The following is a 20,937-nucleotide window of genomic DNA, read 5'->3' on the forward strand; positions in this document are numbered from 1 at the left end:
TGAAATTTTGGAGCAAGCAAAGAATTTTAGCAGAATGTAATAAAGACACACACTTGCATGTTTTTATTGATAGCATGATACAATTCATTTGTAGATTAATCAGCTGGAAATTTCTGTAGATTATTTACCTGAAATGTGGGAATTATCCTTAAAGAGCAGCAGTTTTTAGTTACCTTCTTAAAACCATATGAGATTTCCTTGAAAAACTGTGATATGTACACAGAGCAGCCCTTCTCTAAAGGCTGTCGTGCTGGCTGTACACTTTGTTTTTCTCCATTTGCTGCTGCTTCTCCTCCAAAGTCACAAAACTGCAGGGGTTGGAAGGGACCTCGAGAGATCATCGAGTCCAACCCCTCTGCTAAACAGGTAAACGATCAGACTTCAGTCTCTTTAGATAACAGGTTTTAGCATTTCACTGCATAACACTACCCCAAGAAATGATCAACTTTGATGAGTATCTTCCTTCCACCTCGCCTTGATACAACTGTGAAATTTGTTTTGCACGTGGTTTCAAATGCGGGGAGGCGGGTGGACCAAAGGGAGACATCTTAGTCAGGTGAGAGGTGATGCGCTAAGTGTTTAGCTATTGTTTTACTGCTGAATTGTACACCCTTGCGAATAAGTTTAAGGCGCTCAAGCTGGGCATAAGACAGGGAACACAGCCATCTAGCGGCTGCCACAAGCACCCTCCTCGCGTGCCGGAAAAAGGTCCACAAAACAGAAGAGTTTGTTCTGTTCTCGCAGAATTGCCGTTTCCTTCGCTGTTTGTTCACTGTTAGTCACTATGCCACCCGAATATTCATTCAAGCTCGCAAATAAGCTGCGTTCTGGGCAAAGCTCAGAGTGTTCTGCATGCTGTTGGTTTTTTTGAAGACCATTCTGTCTGATATGCTGTTTTTATTTCTTTTGAAAGGATATAACTGTAGCTTTCTGCTTTGTTTTGAGTTCGAAATTCCTATTCAAGCTTTAGGCAAAGAAAAGCTAAAGCTCTCTCCACTTTCAGGAATATGCTTATATTTAAATATGCATTTTGAGCTCTATGCATACAGTGGTATCTTCCTCCAGTCTATCATGACTTTATTATATAGCATCTCCATTGTAATCTTTGGAAAAACCTGACAACATAAAATTAACCATGATGTTGCAAGCATATACAGAGAGTATCTTGTGCAGGGGAAACCTGTTCAGAATTTGAACCCTGATCAAAAAATAAATAAATTTAGTCAGAGTTCCATGTCCCTTCTATGCAAAAAAAACAGAGCTCATGAACTAATGGAATCCCATTGTTCCTGCCTTTGAAATGATATGACCTTGACCCTTTCTTTGGCAAAAACATTTCACCTGTATTTTTTGGTACATTATGGGTTCTGCAGGCAAATAGTAATTTTTCTGATGTGTTCCTGTGCTGTATGTTAATGATGTTAAATGAGGATGTTCTTTATTGCTCATGGCCTTTCTCAAGCATCTTCTAATGAGCTTTTCTTTTCCACAGTCCATACACAGGCTTGATATCATATACTGTAATCAGTGCAATGGGAGAAGGCTGTTAAAACTTTTCAGTATAAAACTATAGGCTCTTGTCAGTACCCTTAACCAAAAGGTACACTCTGCCCTTGCAAAAAGTACATTGATCTGCAAGATAAGTTGTCTTGCCAACGGATCATGTAAGAAGGCTACCTTGGGATACAAATGAGTAAGAATCTCAAGGCAATTGTTTCCTTTCAAGTCCAAACTGACTGCCACAATAATGCACATTTCTTGAGACGTGTCAGTAGTTTCTGTTTTTGTATTTCTGTCATTTGAATTTGCACTTCCCATCTGTTACATAGCAGTAACCCATTCCTTCTTCTATTCATGTAGTGGATTAAATTTTATTTTGACTAACATTGCTGTAATTCTGGATTTAATAAGTTTAAAGAAATGTAATTAGTCCAGCTTACACACTCAAGGACCAGGAAAGAATGCTAAGTTTCAGTAGGGCCTGCGGCTTTAAGATAGCTCTTACTGTGGTTCTGTATAGATACTATATGGGATCAAATTATGTGATTTTTCTCTGATTTGCTACAGCTCTTAATTTTCCCTGTAGACAGTCATACAGATCTAATGAAGTTTGAAGCCAAATGATCCCTATTGATCTAGTTAGCTTGTCAATATGCAGGATGCTCTGAAACTCATGAAATTATGAACCAGCAACTGTGACTAGCTTGTCAGACTGATGTGCCCTTCTATATTTTTCTCTCATCATGTCTTTAAAACACACTTGAAAATATTAAAAGCTAAATTTTCAGCCTAGTTTGGGCCTCCCCATGAATACCCTGTTGTAAGACTCTTCTACAGAATATTACTTTGTAGCTTGTGCTGATAAATGGCCTTTTTTGTTTGAAAGGAGTGCAGCGTATTTGGACTGAAAAGCCATTTATCACACTTCCACTCTTTTTTCTTTCCTGCTGGCAAGGTGCAAGTAGCAATTAAGCATTTTACAAGTAAATATACCAGTGCAGTATATGCCAAAGCAAAGATATCTGTCTAGAGCTTTGGCTTGAGTTTCTGAAGGCAGCAAAGTGTGCCTCTACAAATTGTCTTTAAAGATTGCAGTAAAAGGTTTATGATCTGTATCTGCTAGCATGGGTGACTCATAATAAATGTACTCCAAAGGTGTAGTGCCATGTCCAGCACTGATTGCTCCAACAAATGAGCACTCCTCTTCACTAGAGTCATTTGTAATCATACAACAGCTTGACTTTCTGTCTGGAAAGGCACAGTTTTGTCAAACTGGTTTATGCCACTACATCTCTCACAGCATTTTCAGAGACTATGACAGCTGTTGGTTTCATATTTACTCCCACACTTTTCTGCACTTTAAACAAATGCTGCTTCTCATTCTTTACTCTGAATGTTCTAGATACTGTTGAAGCTTTTTGTGTGTGTGTGTTTTTGGTGGTTTTTTTTTTTCTTTTTTTTTTCTTTTTTTTTGTTTTAAACAAGAAAAGCAACCAAAACAGTAATGCGTATTATGAACACATGTATTATCTTCTTTCTTTATACACAGATTTAACAGCTTTTACTTGTTCTGGGCTTTAAAAGCTTCTTCATCTGCTATTCTGCCTCAGAGGTTACACTCATTTTGCTGGACCACTCTTCCAATTAGTTTTCCTTGTCTTACTGAGAAGTTGTGACCACATAATGATGTTGGCTGTATGTGGAGACTGCCTCCAGTAGTTTTTAGCAGACATTTCTGCTTGCAAATAAGCAGAAATGTCAAGATCTTGTGCATCATGGATTACAATTCTTATCCTCTAAGAGGAAAGGTGCAGCAGGCTATAGAGCTCCTCAGCCTGAAGAAATGACTCAGGAGAGAGATTATATATGTAAAAACCTGAATGCAGGAAGAAAGTGAATAGAGAGTGAATACAACAGCTGCATGAAATTATTTGGTAGGACAGTTTAAAGAAAAAAGGAAAATTACACAATGCAAAGTAAGCTCTGGAACTCATCGGCACATGATGTTGATATCAGAATTGTAAATGAATTCAAAAAGCAATTGCACATATTAACGGATGAAATATTCTCAGGGACTATTAATAGCCTGAATTTCTAAGGGCAGATAAGAATTCAGCTTGGAGCTATGAGAAGCAGCAGCTAACAATTGCAAGGGCAATTGACATTTTTGGAAAAGGTTCTCTGCTTCTAGTGCTATAGAAGGGCAAAGCATTTTTGTGTGTGCAGACGTCCCTGCTTCTGGGGTGGGCAAGGTGCGCATACATACACACACACACACACACACAAGTGTAGCACATTATGCTCTTTAAGCAATCAGGGGAAATTAATTCCAACTGCTCTCTTTGAAACTCAGTTTGCTACTTCAGTGTTTTTGATCTGTTCATCTTGGATAAATTCTGTACTCATTTATAGCTTCTGCAGAATGCTGCAAGTTCTGTCTTACCAAAATGATGCATCTCCAGTCTTTTAGTTCTCACATGAACCTCACACTCATCCTGTTTGATTTAACGCCTCTTATTTCCTGAGAGAGATTGTGCTACGCTACCTTACCTTTACAACCTTGTTTGCCCTCTGAGTTATTTATGGACAGTGAGTGAACCTCTATATAGACTGTGCTGTTAAGCCTGCCTAATATGTGGAAGATTGCTGTAAGACTTTGTAATTTTTGTGCAGTTTAAAAAAGCTTCTTATCTCTGCTTGTCTCTGGTTTAGCTGTTATCTGCAGCTCTATTAAGAATGTTAAAGTGATATCAGATTTCAGTAGATAATGAAGTGAGAGTCCAATTCCTGTTATCCTGTTGGTTCTTATGTGTTAGATTTCTGCATATTTTAATTTATTTACATTGTGCCCCAGGCAACTATTGTATCACAGTGTGTGGCTTTGTTGCTGAATGACAAGATCAGTACAAACTCCAGTTACACTGTTCCTAATGAGAGAATATTTCTGTTTTGACACCAAGGCTTGTTTCTAAGTTATTTAAGGCAACATGAAGTAAATAATCTGAACATATTAATTTATTATTTTCATTGCAAGGATTAATATGCTAAATAAGGATCTGACCAGAAAATGTCAGTGGGTTTTTTCGTGGTGGTTGTTAGTTTTTTCTTTTTTTTTTTAAATGTCTTTTTTACTATTATTTCTATAGTTTAAGGTTATTCAGTTTCCTGAAAACTGACCTTCAAGTGAAAGCTTTCTGTGTGCCAGTTATCCCCAATAACTTGAACAATCTGCCAGTGAGTAGCAATACTTCCCTGACTTTTCCAAGACATTTCAATTGTGATATACAGACATGAATGGTACTGAGGACAGGACAAGTTTGGTGACAGCATTGAAAATTGTTATTTAAGCGTGTATTTTCTTCATGCAAAAGGTATTCAGTAAGTGCCCATAGAGTGCTCTCATATTAACTGGAACAGGCTGGCAACAAATAGTTTCAATAAAGATAAACTTTTTGATACTTTAAATTGACACTTACTTACACAGGTTAAAAAAAAAAAAAAAGAAAAGAAAAGAAAAAAAACCCACCACATTTATTCGACAGAATATTTATAACATAAGTAGATCACAGATAAAAAAATAGAATTACAAAAATGTGTGTATCAAGCATGATACACACAAGAAGTGAAACTTATTTTCTGCCACGTTATAGCACTATAATTAATTATGCCATAATTGTCTATTCCTATCATCTTACTATCTCTCTGTGCAATGAATGCTTCTGAATAAATGTAACTGAAATGTCAGACTTCACACTAATTTGTGATACAATATATATCAGAACTCATTTTATCACTCCTTATATCAATCATCAATACAGTAGAAATATTTAATTCAAAAGAACTCTGCATCAGCCAAAAGAGGCGGATAAACTTCCTAATTGTGTTTGAGTCCACATAACCAACTAAAGAAAAGGGAGGTATGTTTTAAAGATTTTAAAGGTTTATTTACCTAGGGCACCTTCTAGTCATCTTATTTTGACTATGGTGACTGATGGTTTGCTTTGGCAAACAGAAGATTTGTGGTTAAATTTCAGAGAAGTGACTCAAAGAATGTCACTCTGATCTGTCACATCTGTGAAAGTACTAAGTCTGGAGTAAAGATTTACACGTGAAGTCAATGTTTTCTCTATTTAATTTCAGAATTTCTGTGTAGACACCAAGAACAAATTGTGCCCAAATCAAGATTCTGATGTTTTGGTTAATTGTCAAAATGATTTGGTGCATCGTGACAATGAGAAGGACCTGACTGGGAAAGCTACATTAGTGGAAAACCGTGTGGTTAAAGGTTAGTTAAGACTTATGTTTTGAATTATATTATAACAAAGCTTAACCCCAGCCTTGATAAATAACTTATATGCAGCATTATCTTGTGTGATTTCATTTCGAATCTGTGCTTCAGTCAAAAGTGATGAACATTTCTGTTCCTCCTCCATAAATGCCGTAAGGCAAATTCTTCCAAGCTCTCAACAGCAGCATGGTATTAAACTCTGTTTGACAGTGAAACATGAATATTCAGTAGTTTTTGGAAATAGATTTGTGTGGAAAGACACACTTTGGTTTTCCTTAGGAATCTATACATCTTCTCTTACTTAAAAAAAAAAAAAAAAAGAAAAGAAAAAAGAAAAAAAAAAAGAAGTTAATTCCAACATAATTCCAACAAGTATGAAGGATAGCAGGCCATTTAAATTAAAGATATGAAGCTTTTTTATTTTGAAGAAAAAATAGCATTGAGCAAATTACTTGGCTACTAATTGTTTTTAAGGTCACCGTTTGCTTGGTTTTCACAAGTATGTTTGATAATTAGTTAGGCTTTATACTTCTCTTTCAACCTTTCAAATTGTCAGAACATATTGAAGTTGAAGCCACATGATATGAGGACAAATCCTGAAGACTTTGAAGTAAAAATAAAAAACTCAGTTGATTTCATTAATCTGTCTGTCATGAGTTATATTTAAAAAATGAATGCATGACATTAATTATAACACCAGCATACTTGGAAGACTAAGGCACAAATACTTATCCTCACAGCATTTGTTTATTGATAATTGATATCAGAATAAGAACTTCCCATAAAGTTTCCTCTTTACTGTCTTCTCATTCAATGTGCTAGTCTCCTAAAAAAGGCTGCTTATCTGAAACTATGCAAATACAACATAAACAACCTGTATATTTAAAAATTACTGTAGTGTATTGAATATTCAATGATCTGTACTGCTGTGGTTGTTGATTGCTTGGGAACAGTTTTTCTAACAGTGTTTATGTTTACAGAAGGCTGCTTTGAAAGATAATCTCATATTTGTTATTTTGTGGCTTTGAAAAATCTCCCTGTAGGTTCCATTTTGTTACAACTTAATGATCTGATGATATTTTACAGTGGTAAATGGTGAAGCTTCCAGGCTGACAGCTATAGAGAATAGCATTATCTGTTTAAACCCCGTGACAACATTGTTACCAAGATGAGCTAATGGAGTAATGAGTAATGACCAAGGGAACTACCTGAACATCACTGGGGCTTGACTTTCACAACTGGTGTCTGTGCTGCAGGGATTGGTTGGATCACCTCCATGAGTGATCCAGTCCCTGTGGGATGAGGCAAGTGTGAGTGAGGTGTTCATATTTAATACAGGTCCTTCTATTCTATTCCATCTCAACAAGGAGGAGATTTCCCAGCCCATTTCTAAATCACAGGCAGGGGTACATGTTCTATAAACATAGTACTCAGGTGTTCAGTATTTTCAATCAAAAAGACAAACTTGGACTTTTGTAGCTATTCCTGTTCTGGAGCTTTTACTTACTGTGATTGAGAAGCACAGCAAAACAGGGCATCATTACTAACAGCCATCTACCCTGGGTAGAATCTGTCTGCCTTCTCACTCTTTATTCGTTCTGAGTTAGTAACATTACTCTTTTGACCATCCCACCAAGTCTTATTTCTCCTTGGTAAACTTCTAGAATCTCCAGAACTTCATAGTCTTTATGTAAATATATTTTATTTTGCCATTTGAGAGCAAGATGTGAGGAGTGGCTGAGGTCCCTTGGCTTTTTCAGCCCAGAGCAGAGGAAGATGAGGTGAGGCCTCATGATGGCACACAGCTCCTCACAGGGAGCTAAGGAGCATCACTGAACTCTGCTCTTTGGTGACTGAGACAGGACCTGAGCAAATGGCATGAAGCTGTGTCAGGGAAGGGTCAGACTGGGGGTTAGGGAAAGGTTCTGCACTGGAGGGCAATGGTCATGGAACAGGCTGCCCAAGGCAGTGGTCACGGCCCCAATACTGGAGTTCTAGGAGCTTTTGGACACCACTCACAGACATAGGATTTGAATTTTGGGTGGTCCTGTGTGGACCCAGGGGTGGGAGCTGATGACACATGTGGGTCCCTTCCAACTCCAGATTCAATATGATTCTGTCATTCTAACTCTTAAATTGGATTTTGGGATTAATTTGTTTTTAATCCCAAAACACTCTAACTGACAAGAAAGTTTTCTAGTGACTTTTTCTAGTTATTATTTATTTATTTATTTATTTATTTATTTTAAATTATCTTCTTTTCATCATTATCCCATTAAGATCCTAACTGTTGTTTTGTTGTCCCTTCTCTGAAATCTGGGTTTTCATATCTCACTCTTAGATTTTTAGTTCTTCCTGATTCCAGATGAAATATTTCTTTCAAATCTCAGATATCAGTCAGACCTTTTTCAATTTTCCTGTCAATTTCCTATCTTAGTTTTTATTCCTATCCATTTCTCCAAGCTTATGGCTAGAGACCCATGCTTTGTAGATAGTTCTATCTGTATGCCCAAGTACACTAAAGAAAAAACTGGAGTTATAGCTGCTGAAGACTTTCTTGATCCTGGTCGTGTAAAGATTTGCAGCACTAATTCCTTCCATCTATGGTTCTAAGCCATGTTTCTGATTTCAAATCTCAAAGAACATGTCTCTTGCCTTATTCCTCATGAATGCTGCAGTTAATCTGAGCTCATTGTGTAGTCTATTAGGTGAGACCTAAGTTCAGGTAAAGACAAACATTACTTAGGATTTTCAAACAAATCAATCATAGAATGATAGAATGGCTTGGGTTGGAAGTGACTCCAAAGGATCATCAATTTCCAACCCCCTGCCACAAGCAGGGCCACAAACCTTTAGATCTGGTAACAGATCAGCTTGTTCAGTGCCCAATCCAACCTCATCCTGAATATCTCCAGGCAAAGAGCATCCACAGCCTATCCTGTCAGTCCATTCCAGTATCTCACCACCCACTCTATGAAGAACTTCTCCCTGACATCCAATCTAAATCTTCCTTCCTTGAGCCTCAGGTCATTCTCCACTGTCCTGTCAAATCCTCAGTACCTCTGTTTGTCACACACAGAAAATTAAGGCAATATCTTAAAGCTTTTTCTGCAAAACTGCAAAACCTCTTTTTGTTTAACTACCTTGGACTGTGTCCCTGAACAATTCTTGCCTAACTTTGAGTATACTGTGGATTAACAGTTGAAGACAGGTAGATTTAATAACACAGAAAAGAGACTGATGATAGATTATACACTAGCAAACTCAGATCAAAGCTGAAGATTTTTCTCAAAGCTGTGTGTTAGCAAAGCCCAAATTACTGAGCTTAATTCAAAGTTAACTGCAAAATTATACAGGAGATTTGATTAGAAGATAAAGCAGTTCTTTCTGGCCAGTCAAGGGATCCCTAGGAGTCCACTCTTGCGTGCAGCAAGCTTGCCTGTTCCAGAGTGTATTCTGCTCTGATAATCCAGAGGATAATGGATTAGAAAATATGTCAAGACTAACAACACAGACACACTCCTGTGGGTTTTGAGTGGGAGGAAATGTACCATTCACTGACTAATCTTTAAACTTCTACTTGTGAATGTTAAGCCAACCCCCAAGGCACCAACCCATTTCAAATTCCTAATATGGATATTGAATCTGTGCTCTCTCTCTCTCTCTTCTCTTTCTCTCTCTCTCTTTCTCTCTCTCTCTCTCTCTCTCAAAAAAAAAAAAAAAAGACCAAAAAAGGAGTAAATAAAGACAAAAAAAACAACAGTTACAGACAAAACTGCTTTCTTATCAAAGGCTAGGAAGAGGCAATGTGGTTCTCTTTCTATTGTGTTTCCTGGCAGAGTTCATATTAGCATATGATATATTAGATATCTAGATAATATGATTACTATATATTAGATAGTATTTATTATCTTTTTTCCTAGGAAATTCAAACTTTTTCTACTCTTTCAACAAAACCTGAATTGGTCGCTAAAAATATAATCTTATTTTCTTAGATTTGACTGAATTTGAATTCATTAAAAATAGTAGCAATTCTGCAAAGTCATAACTCTCAATCTGAAGCTCTGGTTTGTTTTGCTTTAATTTTCAAACCTTTTCTAAGTGGAGTTTCTGAAACATTATCTAATGCTGTTTTGTTTTTGTTTGTTGTTTTGTTTGTTTTGTATTGACATCTGGACACTTCAGAGAAGATATTTGAATGTTCTGTCTTTAAACACTTGATTTAGGAAGGCTGTGGGATGGGGAAAAAATACAGAAGGTGCATTTTGATTGCAATTCATGCTGCACAAAAAATATATACCATCTTTAGCAGTGAAAATGGCTTAAGAAATTTGTGCCTCTGTTCTTGATGTTGTAGCATTTAGGGCAATACTTTTGGTTACAGAGCTGTACCCAAAAAACGCTGAAATGAATGGAGCATAGTAATTTCAAAAGCTTTAAGCAAAATGAAGAATTTTGAATTACATTTTAAAAATGTTCTTACTTTGGCAGTATCATAGAGAACATGCACTAATGTTCTGAATTCAAACACAGGGATAAGAAACATGAATTAGAAGTCCTATACTGTATATGTGTCATGGCTTTACAGTTTTACAATTCAGCAAAATTGTAAAAACTTGACAATGATAACTTTCTCCCTTTACTTCCATCTTTGATTGCGGCAAAAATGTTATTATCTTCTTTGTCCCCTTTGGTCTTGTAACTATCCCTAACACTATAACTGTATTATTTTCCTTTTTATTTTTTGGGCCATATATAAAACCTTATTCCTTGTCGATGTGTCTTCTGAGAGAAGCTAACAAAAAATCTTAATGAGTTAAAATAAGCAGATAGTATCACTTAATAGGATTGTGCATACACTTACGTAACATATACTTAATTTTAGTTAAACTTAGTTTTATTCTTAGCTAGTATTGAGGTTGTACAGTGGGGCACAGAAAGCTTGGGTTCTGCATCCTTTACATATTTTCCTTGTTAGATTTGACTGCATAGAGTTGCAATAAAAATCAGAGTTTCCAGGCAGGAGCATGTAGAAATCATTACAAAGAGAAAGTGTTGCAAAGGTTCCTGACCAGGCGGTAAGATGTTGGAATGGAATCTCAAGGGAGTGGCCATGCCACTGAGCTTGCCAAAGTTCAAGAAGCATCTGGACAAAGTGCTTAGACATGTGGTCTAATCTTTGGATGGTACTGTGAGGAACCAGAAGTTGGAATTTATTATCCTTATGAGACCCTTCCAGCTCAGGGTATTCTATGGTTCCTCAGGTGGAAGATGTTGTGCAGAACAGCATATGGGAGTGGGTAGGGGGCATGGTGCCACACAGAGCCCTTCTCTATACCTTCCTGCAATGACATATGATTATGATGAATATGCAAATCTTTGACAAATGTTTTCTGTGAGAGTTATTGATATGCAAAGTGTTTGATTTGTAATTAAAAAAGAAAAAAAAATCAACAGTAGTCTGTTGGGGTACTAAGTTGTCTTTGTAAGGATTTATGAATGCATGCAGTAGTTCTGAGTAGATGGAGTGTTCTAGAATAGCTGAGTTAGGCCTGTAGGTTAAGAGTTAGTGGGAGGGGGGTTTAGGTAGGTTTGTGGAGGTTCTCTTGTGTGCATTGTGTTTTGAGTAGCGGGTGTACACATCTGCGCGGGATTTAGAATGGTATATAAAGTGTGTGATGCAGCAATAAACTGAGAGAAGACTTCATGGCATCCATGTTTGTGTCTCTCTCCCCTGGACAGCTGAGGTCCCGGGATAAGTCAGGTTAATTGGTGGTTACGTCTTAGTGCAACCACAGAAAGTAATGACTGTAAAGATTCAATAAAACCAGCAAGATAGAATAGAAAAAGGTGGTAAAGAAAAGTTAGAAATAAAAGGACAGTGAAATAAGTCAGCAGCTATTTGTATCTTTCAGGAAATTTCTATTTCTCTAAGAAACTGAATTTAAGATTAAACTGTTCTGAACAAAGTTCTAGTACATTCCCTACAGAGATAAATTTTAACCATACACGAATTTTAACCCTACACTACATATGAAATATTTTGATTGTTACTTTTAATGGTTTTAAAAGACATTATAAATCATATCTAGAAGGAATGATTGATGGATATCAGCCCAGTGAACAGTCCATTCATTTCATTGGCTCTGATTCTGCTCAGCAGCTTCCAGTAGCACTCCCTAAGGAATTAACTCTCACTAGCACTTAGAAGCATCAGAACCAGGCTCACAACAAATAAAACACTACTGTTAATAAAAACACTTCGACTAATGCATACTCTCTTCAGTTCTGTGCTTTCTCATTGAAGTGATGCTCAGAAATAAGGACGTTGTTCTACTTCGTTTAGCTCACAATATTATTGCGCATAATAATTCACAACTACTGTTTTCAAGTTAGGCGTATCTGTAAATGCTAAATGTTATTAATGTGTCTGAATGTTAGTTTAGGCAGCATAAATCCTGAGCTGAGATATTTACCACAGCTATAAAACTCCATTACATCCATGGCCAGGGGTGTTTATTTGTGCAACCTTTTATATACATGAGCTGGGGTCTCTAGCACTGGTTGCCTGCCAGCAATGATGATGATGGGTTACTTCTGTTGCCTGCATTTTGGATGAGTGAAGGATTGAGAGTTACAGCAACTGTTTGTGACCTTGAAGTCTGTGAAAGGAAAACTAACATATTCAGAAGAAGAAAAAAAATCCTACCCACTTGAGGATGTGAGTGAGACAAATGGAAATTTTTAGTCTGCAGAACATTCCCTTTCCACTATAAAGGCAAACATAATTATACAAATTGTTCCAGGAAGAGCGGAGTTAATGAAATTTGGTTTAATAAGGATTCAGGTCTGTTGTCCCCTGCTGCTCCTTTTCCTCCTTCCCTGATAATAACCAAAACTCTCCTTATGGTACTCCTATTATATGAAAAAGAGCAGGTTTGGAGCTATGTGCGTGTTGAGTGGCCAACCAATACACACATGCTGATTTATCCTTCTGTTTGCTGCCAAATGGAGAGTGTAACAGCTGTGTTCTGCATGCCTTTCTTTCAAGAGAGGAACTAATTCAACTTTCTCTTTTATAACCACACTGCGACTTCTTCCTCCTTTTCAAATTTGACTGAAATTGGCAAGGAAAAACTTTAAAAAGTACTGTAGAGGTAGGCAGATGGATGGATAGACAGCATGATGACACAAGCCTTGTTTTCTTAGCAGGGTAAGATGGTATACCTGATTCAGTAATTCAGTGTTGAGGCTAATGGATTTTTTCCAAGTAGGAAGAAAATTGCATTGATTTCACTGTTCAAAATCCCCTTGGGATCATTCAGCTTGTCCCATTCACTGCTTAATGCTTTACTGAAGTGTAAATATATACATTTCAGAAGGCATCCAACACTTGCTTGAGACCTGAGACAACCGTGATTTACTCTGGCCTGATGACATTAATTTCCTTTTCTCCTTGAGCTGTCTTGCTTAGGAGCATATCATTTTGTTTTTCTGTGTTTGGCAAGGAAAGTCTAGCTATGCCATCCATGTGCAACCTGTACTTTATATCCGTATTAGCAAGTCTAAGTGCACAAACAATATTTTTCTTGCTGAATCACAAGGATTAGCTTATTCACTCAGTGCCCATTTTATTCATTAGTTTAGTTTTAATGATGACAAACACAGCCAACCTGAAAATGAACCACAAACCTAGAAAAGTTTGTTAGGAAGACAGTGGCCACTTTTGTGAGTGCTGTGAGTGTGATCTTCATCGAATTTCTCACCACAGGGTATATTTCTTTCTATTTGATGTCTACATCTGGAACTATGTTCCTAATCTAGTCATTCCTGTGAAGAAGCAGGGGTACTTGAAGGCAAATCTGTCCATGATAAGTTGTATCCTGGTTCAGGTAGGAAGCTGCTTGATTAATGTGCTGGTTATTTCTGGCCTTAAAAGTTCTATGAAGGAGTGAATCAGAACTTCAGAAAAGAATGAGTCCTGTCCATTTCTCAGGAAGAGGCACCTCAGCCGTGGAGGGTCTTAGAACAAACTGATAAGAACAACCATACATCTGGTTTACCATAAAAGGGGAACACAGTCCTGAGAATCAGCTTGGGAGAATTTTTGTTTGAGAAGCTCAGTGCTGTAAAGAAGGGTGTATTTGATAAGCATGGCCTTGCAGAGAGATCAAATAGCCTGTGAGGGTTTGTACATATTTGCAAGTTGTTTCTGGTCATGTTGCAGTAAATTAACCAAATATAAACAGCTGTTCCCAAAGCAGTATTTCACACAGTTTTACCATTTCACATGAAATTTTTGCTTTTGAAACACAGTGCCCTCTCAGCTCCATTAAACATGGGGCATTGTGACATAACTGGGCAACTCCTGTCTTGTTGCTGTATATCTCTTTCCCACTCCTTCAAGTGCCAAAAAATATGGTGGTTCCAGAGGAGGGATGTGGGGTTTAGTTGTGGTTTAGTCAGAAATACTGTTGGTAGGTGGATGGTTGGACTAGATGATGTTGGAGGTATTTTCCAACTCTGGTGATTCTATGATTCTTTGATTATCTATTTGCCCATAGACCATGAGGTACAAGCACTGCTCAAAAACTGATAGAGGAACTCTTAAACAGTGAAAATGCTTAGCTGGGTTTCATTCTTGATCTGATACAAATGTTGTTTTGGAATATGTACAATTCACTTAAGATCTCTGCACATATTAAAAAAAAATGAACATTTTTTCCTGTTTTTTACTTTTGTGGTTGTCTGTATGAACTGTACATTTTTTTCTGGACAAGTGCAGAGCCTTCAGTTTCCTTAAAGTTACTTATTTGTTGATTTCTCAGGTCTAACAAATAAGCCACTTGGAAAGTGTGAAGGTGAAAAGGAACAGAAAGAAGAGAATGACTATGAGTATGTGGATGAAAACATAATTGAACACATACGGAAAGCATTTCAAGACAGCAGATTTTGCCAGTTGTATCCCCGGCTGCAACAAGAGAAGCATGGTCAGCAGGATGAGAGAGGTGATCCTGCCCCCCTGCTCTGCTCTGGTGAGACCTCACCTGGAGTACTGCATCCAGGTGTGGAGTCCTCAGTACAGGAGAGACACAGATCTGTTGGAGCCCATCTAAAGGGATGTTACAAAAGTGATCCAAGGGATGGAAGACCTCTCCTACAAGGACAGGCTGAAAGAGTTGGGGCTGGTCAGCCAGGAGAAGAAAAGGCTCAGGAAAGACCTGAGAATGGCCTTTCAGTATCTAAAGCGGGGCTGTAAATCAAATTGTTGCAGAACATATTTATTAGGAAGAAGAGTTTTAAAGAAATACAAAAGCAATCCTCAGTAGTCAGGCATGCTATGAGAAAATCAGTATTCATTATTTGTCGTTTTTCATGAATGTCAGAAAAAAAAAATTCTTCTATAGTAAAGACCAAAGTATGCTGGAATAGCACTAGTAATAGCTAGACCTCACTCAAAGCAAGAGGGAGTAAGAAAGAAGATATGCCTCGGGTCATTGCTATGTTAATTTTGATAGAATAAATGTGCCCAGGGGGTCAATGATGGTAACATGACCTCATCACTCCAGAACAGTATGCAATTAAGCAAGGGACTAGACTACACATGGCTTAACTTGCTATAGCAACAACTGCCATTAACTGTTTCAGGATGTTGCTTTCCAGATTTGAACTTCACATGAATGCTTCTAAAGGAATGGCTGCAGCTGAAAAAGTCTGGGCACTTATTCAATGGGGGACAAAAAGCAGAAAAGGGAAGGAAAATGCTGCAGAGCATAAAAGATCTACAGATCTGTGTTTTCTTCCTGCCACAAACTAAACATTTTAGATGGCTTTGTTTAAATAAATTTATTATTATTATTATTATTATTACTGTTTTAAATTAGAGCTTTTCAAAAAAGGAATTGTATGAAACAGACTGAGGTGGAACTTCTTACTTTGGTTACACTGAGATGTAAGTTCCTGCATGAAGAAGACAAGTTGAAGACAGTGCTACAAATGAAAACCAGCAATCCTGACCCCACCACACCTCCATTACTTCTGTACTTATTAAATACATATTATGTAATTAAGAGATGTTTTCCTAAGACATTTCTTTGGGCTTTTCACACCAGTGCCCCTCCAAAATAGCTGTTGCTTTCCTAGTTTCCCTGGGCTGAGGCAAACTTTCCAGACTTGGGGATGCTGAAGATAGGAATACAAATCTGTAACTGAAGTTGTATGTTCTCACTGAAAGTCTTTCTACTTTTAAGTAGTTTTCAGTACTGATTTGGGGACATATCCTATTCTGTCAAGTTTAATTTTTTGGTAATTTCTCTACTACCTAGTGTTTTTACTTTTCCTTAATATTCAAATTAAAGCTTTTTATCCAGGGAAAAATCAATTGTGATTACTGGAGGAAGGAAGGGTTCGCAGGTAGCAAACAGGGTGTTGCTCTGATATCTGTTCATCCAGTGCACAGGCCTTGCTTGCCACACTCTGGACCCATTGGCATATTGTTGTTAAATGTTAACAGCAGGGTGGTGAGACACTGGAACAGCTTGCCCGAATAAGTTGTGGATGCCCCGTCCACTGAGGTGTTCAAGGATAGATTGAATGTGGCTTTGGTCAACTGGATCTTGTGGAAGATGTCCTTGCCAGTGGTAGGGGACTTAAGGATTCCTTCCAATTCTGATCACTCTTTGATTATGTGATTAATTAAGTACTAATTAACTTTCCTCCAGGCCTTCAGCTCTGTTATCCCATACTAGAGCACAGCTTCTGTGAGTATCACTTTGAAGATGATGTATCCTCCTGAATTTCTCAGACCAGCAACATCATATAGGCTTCATGGGTGCAGTAATGATGGAGGAACACCAGGAGGACTATTTGGTGGAGTCACACCTTATACAGACTAAATAGCTCTTTTGACTGCATAGGTCAAGTATTTCCCTAAACTGCATAATCTGAGTTGGTAAAAGAAAAGTTTTCTGGTTTGAGTTTCACATACTTCGACAAAGTTGCTGGCATAGCTGTATCAGAGTGCCATGGTTTAAAGCATGAATCATGCAATACCCCTCCCTCCCCTCAGGAGAAAGGGGTTGGAAAGGAAGAGGGAAAAAAAAAAAAAGATTGAGATAAGAGAAACAAAATTATTAAAAGGAGTGTGAGACAATAATTAAGAGTAATAAATCAAAATGAGCCAAAAATCAAACTGGTTGAGAAAGAGGGTCAGTCTGAATCTTTATCAGCAGGCCTTTTATGGTCCACCTCCTTGAAAAGACTAGAGAGCTCTACCCCCATCACCCAGAACCCGAAATTATCTCATGTGAGACTGCTAGAGATAAACAATGAACACAGCTCCACAGTGCACTGTGTCTCCTCACCCAACAGTCTGTTGCATGATGTTAAGGTGCAGAGGACACAGAGTCATACATTAGCTTTAATTTTGCTGTAGTCTTGGGAATGCTAGTGTAATTGTGCTGGCAAACCATTTTATGGCACTAGCAACCCCTAATTCATAGCCATTAATTTGACTCAAGAGCTCCTTCACCTGCATTCCCTGTATAATTTTTAAAGCCAAATGTGAAGGTTACCTGTTTCACCCTGATATTTTGTTGTTTTTCAGAGACATCTGAAGCAAAATAATTATGAAATTAATTTAATTAATGAGAATTAAATTAATGTATTAAAAAGTAGTAAACTACATTATTCACATATTAAAATCAACTGCAACAGCAAGAAAATCTGCATATAAAGTGCTGTTCTTGTCTCATAAAGAGCACATGAGGCTGCAACTTAACTGTAAGAATCCCCTGAGAAACTAAACTGCTTACTCATCTGGAATAAGAAGTCAAACCAACCAATGTCTCATGACCCTTTGAAGGGACAATGTTCTTCCTGTGCGTATTTATTCATGAATTCACATAGTCATAATAATGTCAAGTCCAATTCTTCATTCCCATTGTACCTGAAATACCAGTTCATTTTCTCAACCACTGTAGGGTATATGCAAAAGGGAAATCCCTTTTATTTTTATTTATTTAGTTAGTTTGGTTTGGTTAAATTTGCTTTGAGAACTGAGTAATAGAGAAGGGAATGAAGGGTTATGTAAGATGAACTCCCATTTCTTCATCCAGATGTGTATGCCGCAGGTTAAGGCCCAGAACTACAACCAGAAGGACTCTGCCACTGTTTCTGATCATGAGCAATGCTTTGTTGCACAAGTGGTGCTGTTGTACCACAAGTGATTCACCATGGAAATCAATGTCATTCCTCCCAGAGGGAAGTGTTTCTCAGTAGGACTGAGGGTGCCTAAATTAGGTGATATTGCCATTTCCACAGCCCCTTGCACAGCTTTAGTTAATCTCATAGAATCATAGAATCTCCAAAAGACCTTCAAGACCATCCAGTCCAACCATCTACCTATCACCGATGTTTCGCACCAAACTGTCTGCCTCAGCACAACATCCAAACATTTCTCACAGCGCCTCCAGGTTTATCTAGAATCACACGAGAGCTGTAGATTTTGACAACATTTTCAGCAGTTTGCCAAAAACACAGCTAGTAAGAAAGAAGTTGGAGCATGGTGTCTCTCTGCTTCAAATACTGATGGACAGTACTGCTCCAATGGTAAAAGGGTACAGGAAGAGCAGCAGAATGTTTTATTTGGATTTGTTCTTTTTTTAAACAAGCAAACAAACAAACAGAAAGTCAAAACAGCACAACCATTCACTTTGAAAGATTTCCCTTTAATTAATTTATACTTCTGAAGACTAAAATTAAGAGCCAAATACTTGCACAGAATCTGAGATTAAAAGAAACCTGTTGGTCCAGAAGGAGGGATCATTCTTTGCACCCTGTGAGTGCCAAACAGCAGCAGTGAGGGCTTCTGATTACATGGGTAAGCATCCCAGTGCACTTGGCAGAGAGCATGTAACCAGGACTAGTGTTGGAGCAGCTGTATTCCTGTCTGGGATCCCTCTGCACAGTCACATATGAACTGCGTGGGTACAGTCTTCTTCACATCCTTGGCTGGCACTGAACCTAATCCTCAAGTTCTGGCAGTGTGGATGTCTACAGCCTGAGTCTGACACCCACAGTCTCTGGGCAGTGTGCATACAGTGAGTGCTGTGTATCTAGACTTGATAGATCATGAGAAAGCACATACACCTCTGCCAGTGCTTTAGCTTTCAGGGAAAATTACTAAGAACTGATGTATAAACATGCAGCTGATGTACCAAGAGTTTCCAGACTCCCAGCAGCTTGATCAGACTGGCATATCCAGAAATGCCTGACAGCTGTGCACAACAGTCAAACTTCCCAGACAGTTTTAGGGTGGAGACAAAAAACATGTCCAAAAAGCCAACACAAACCATATTTTTAGTTCTACTGATGATTTTAAAAGCAAACACTCACAAAATATGCCATAATATACTTTAAAGAAGACTTTTCAAGCAGACATCATAGCATCTTCAGACTTTCCTATTAAAATTCCACTGCATAATTAATTCTCACTAATGCAAATTAATCTAGAATTTCTCAATATTTTCTTACATTAATTTATTCAAGATAAATGTTCATCCTCATTAAAATCAGTTACAATTTAAGTATTAAGTGTATAGCTCAGAGTGCTTTGATTCCATGCATATGTAGCATATAGCATTTAGCATACCACTTGTTAACATGGGAGCTTGCAGGTGCATACAAATCTTATAACTTGCTGGCAAATCGCTTGTGGGTGTTTGAAATACATTTCAAGTGTTTTGCACAAAAGTTTGTATTTCTCTTTGTAGCAGTTCAAAACAGCCCAGTTTGTTATGCCAGCTAACGCAGACTGGTGTGGAAATAAAAGTTATTTGTTGCATATTTTACTGACTTTTATTTCTCTGCTTAATGCAATATTGTCCTCTGTTAAATGTCTGAAATGTATGAGATATTGCTATCATGATTCTGTTTCCTTGAATAGTGTGAAGCCTGAGTTATGTAGCTGTAAGGGAAAAGATGAAAGCCAACAGCCTTCTCTGCTGCACTGTGTCAGCAGCAGGTTGAGGGAGGTGATCTTTCCCCTCTGATCAGCTCTGACAGAACACATAGAGTGTTGGGTCCTGTTCTGAGTTTCCCAATGCAAGAGATATATAGGCACAATGGAGACAGTCCAGCAAAGAATCATGAAGGTGATTATGAGGTTGGAGTATCTGATATGCAACAAGAGACTGAGAGAACCTTGAAAAAACGAAGCTTTCATTAGCTGCCCTAGGTGTTAGGATAGTTATGAACACTGTGAGATACAGCTATTTTACTGACAAACCTCAGCACCCTTTCAAACATTCTATAATAGCATTTGGGACCTAGTCTGCAGGGAAAGAAAGAGAGAAACAAAGATAACAACAACAACAAAATAAAAATAAAAATACACCAACCAAAACATATCAGCCTTTTCACAGCTTCTTCCTTTTAAAACTATTCCTGAGAAATTTCTCTTCTTTGCATAGATACTGTCACATCAGGAATCTCATCCTGCCACCTCTGTCATGTGCTAGAATCCTGTCCTGTATATCCAAGCTCATTAAGCTCAGTGAGTTTTATTCATGTGAGTAAAGCTGGCAGATTTTATGAACTTTGTAGTTACAACACTAGCAAAGATGTCTTCAGTATCCTTTCCTCAGACACATCAGTTAACACCATATCCTGTTACAGGAAAGAGAACTGGCCTGCCCTTTCAGTTGCCATAATGCAGAGGCACAGTGATATTTGCATGAAATTACTGGTGGGAGAGATGACAAACAATCTTGCTGGGGAAAATGAAGAGGAGGTGGTAGGCATGAAGAAAGTGTGTATAGTAAAAGGTTTGTGTTCGTTCAGTGCTGCAGTTCCCTTACATTGTACAGATGACCACATGCTTGCTAATACACGTCTGACAACACTGAAATGTCACTGTGACCCCTGAGGGACCTGTTTCTCATTCCCAGACACTGATGCTCAGGAAGACTGCACTGAAGAGGAGAAAGCCATTTTCAGGTGAACACAGACTGCATTCGCTATGCCTGAAGAAAATACAAGTGTATTTAAATAATAAGATATTTGCTTTTCAGAAGATTGGCATAAGCTTTTGCACAGACCTGTTAGCTTAAGGGCTTATCTCTTTTAATGCTAAGGAGTATTTCCACTGT

At 37.9% G+C, this 20,937-nt stretch overlaps 1 protein-coding gene across 2 annotated transcripts in view; it reads left to right on the forward strand.

The window, feature by feature from the left end:
• THEMIS (thymocyte selection associated) overlaps positions 1-19,631 on the forward strand; it is a 73,507-nt gene extending 53,876 nt beyond the window's left edge. For both annotated transcript variants that reach the window (XM_015858581.2, XM_015858582.2), the window contains 2 exons: positions 5,641-5,785; positions 14,617-19,631. In XM_015858581.2, the coding sequence (XP_015714067.2) occupies positions 5,641-5,785; positions 14,617-15,047 (576 nt within the window). In that variant the 3' untranslated portion in view covers positions 15,048-19,631. The remainder of the gene's footprint in view (positions 1-5,640; positions 5,786-14,616) is intronic.
• Positions 19,632-20,937: the final 1,306 nt, after the last annotated feature.

Source organism: Coturnix japonica, chromosome 3 (genome assembly GCF_001577835.2).
Source record: "Coturnix japonica isolate 7356 chromosome 3, Coturnix japonica 2.1, whole genome shotgun sequence".
NCBI lineage: Eukaryota > Metazoa > Chordata > Aves > Galliformes > Phasianidae > Coturnix > Coturnix japonica.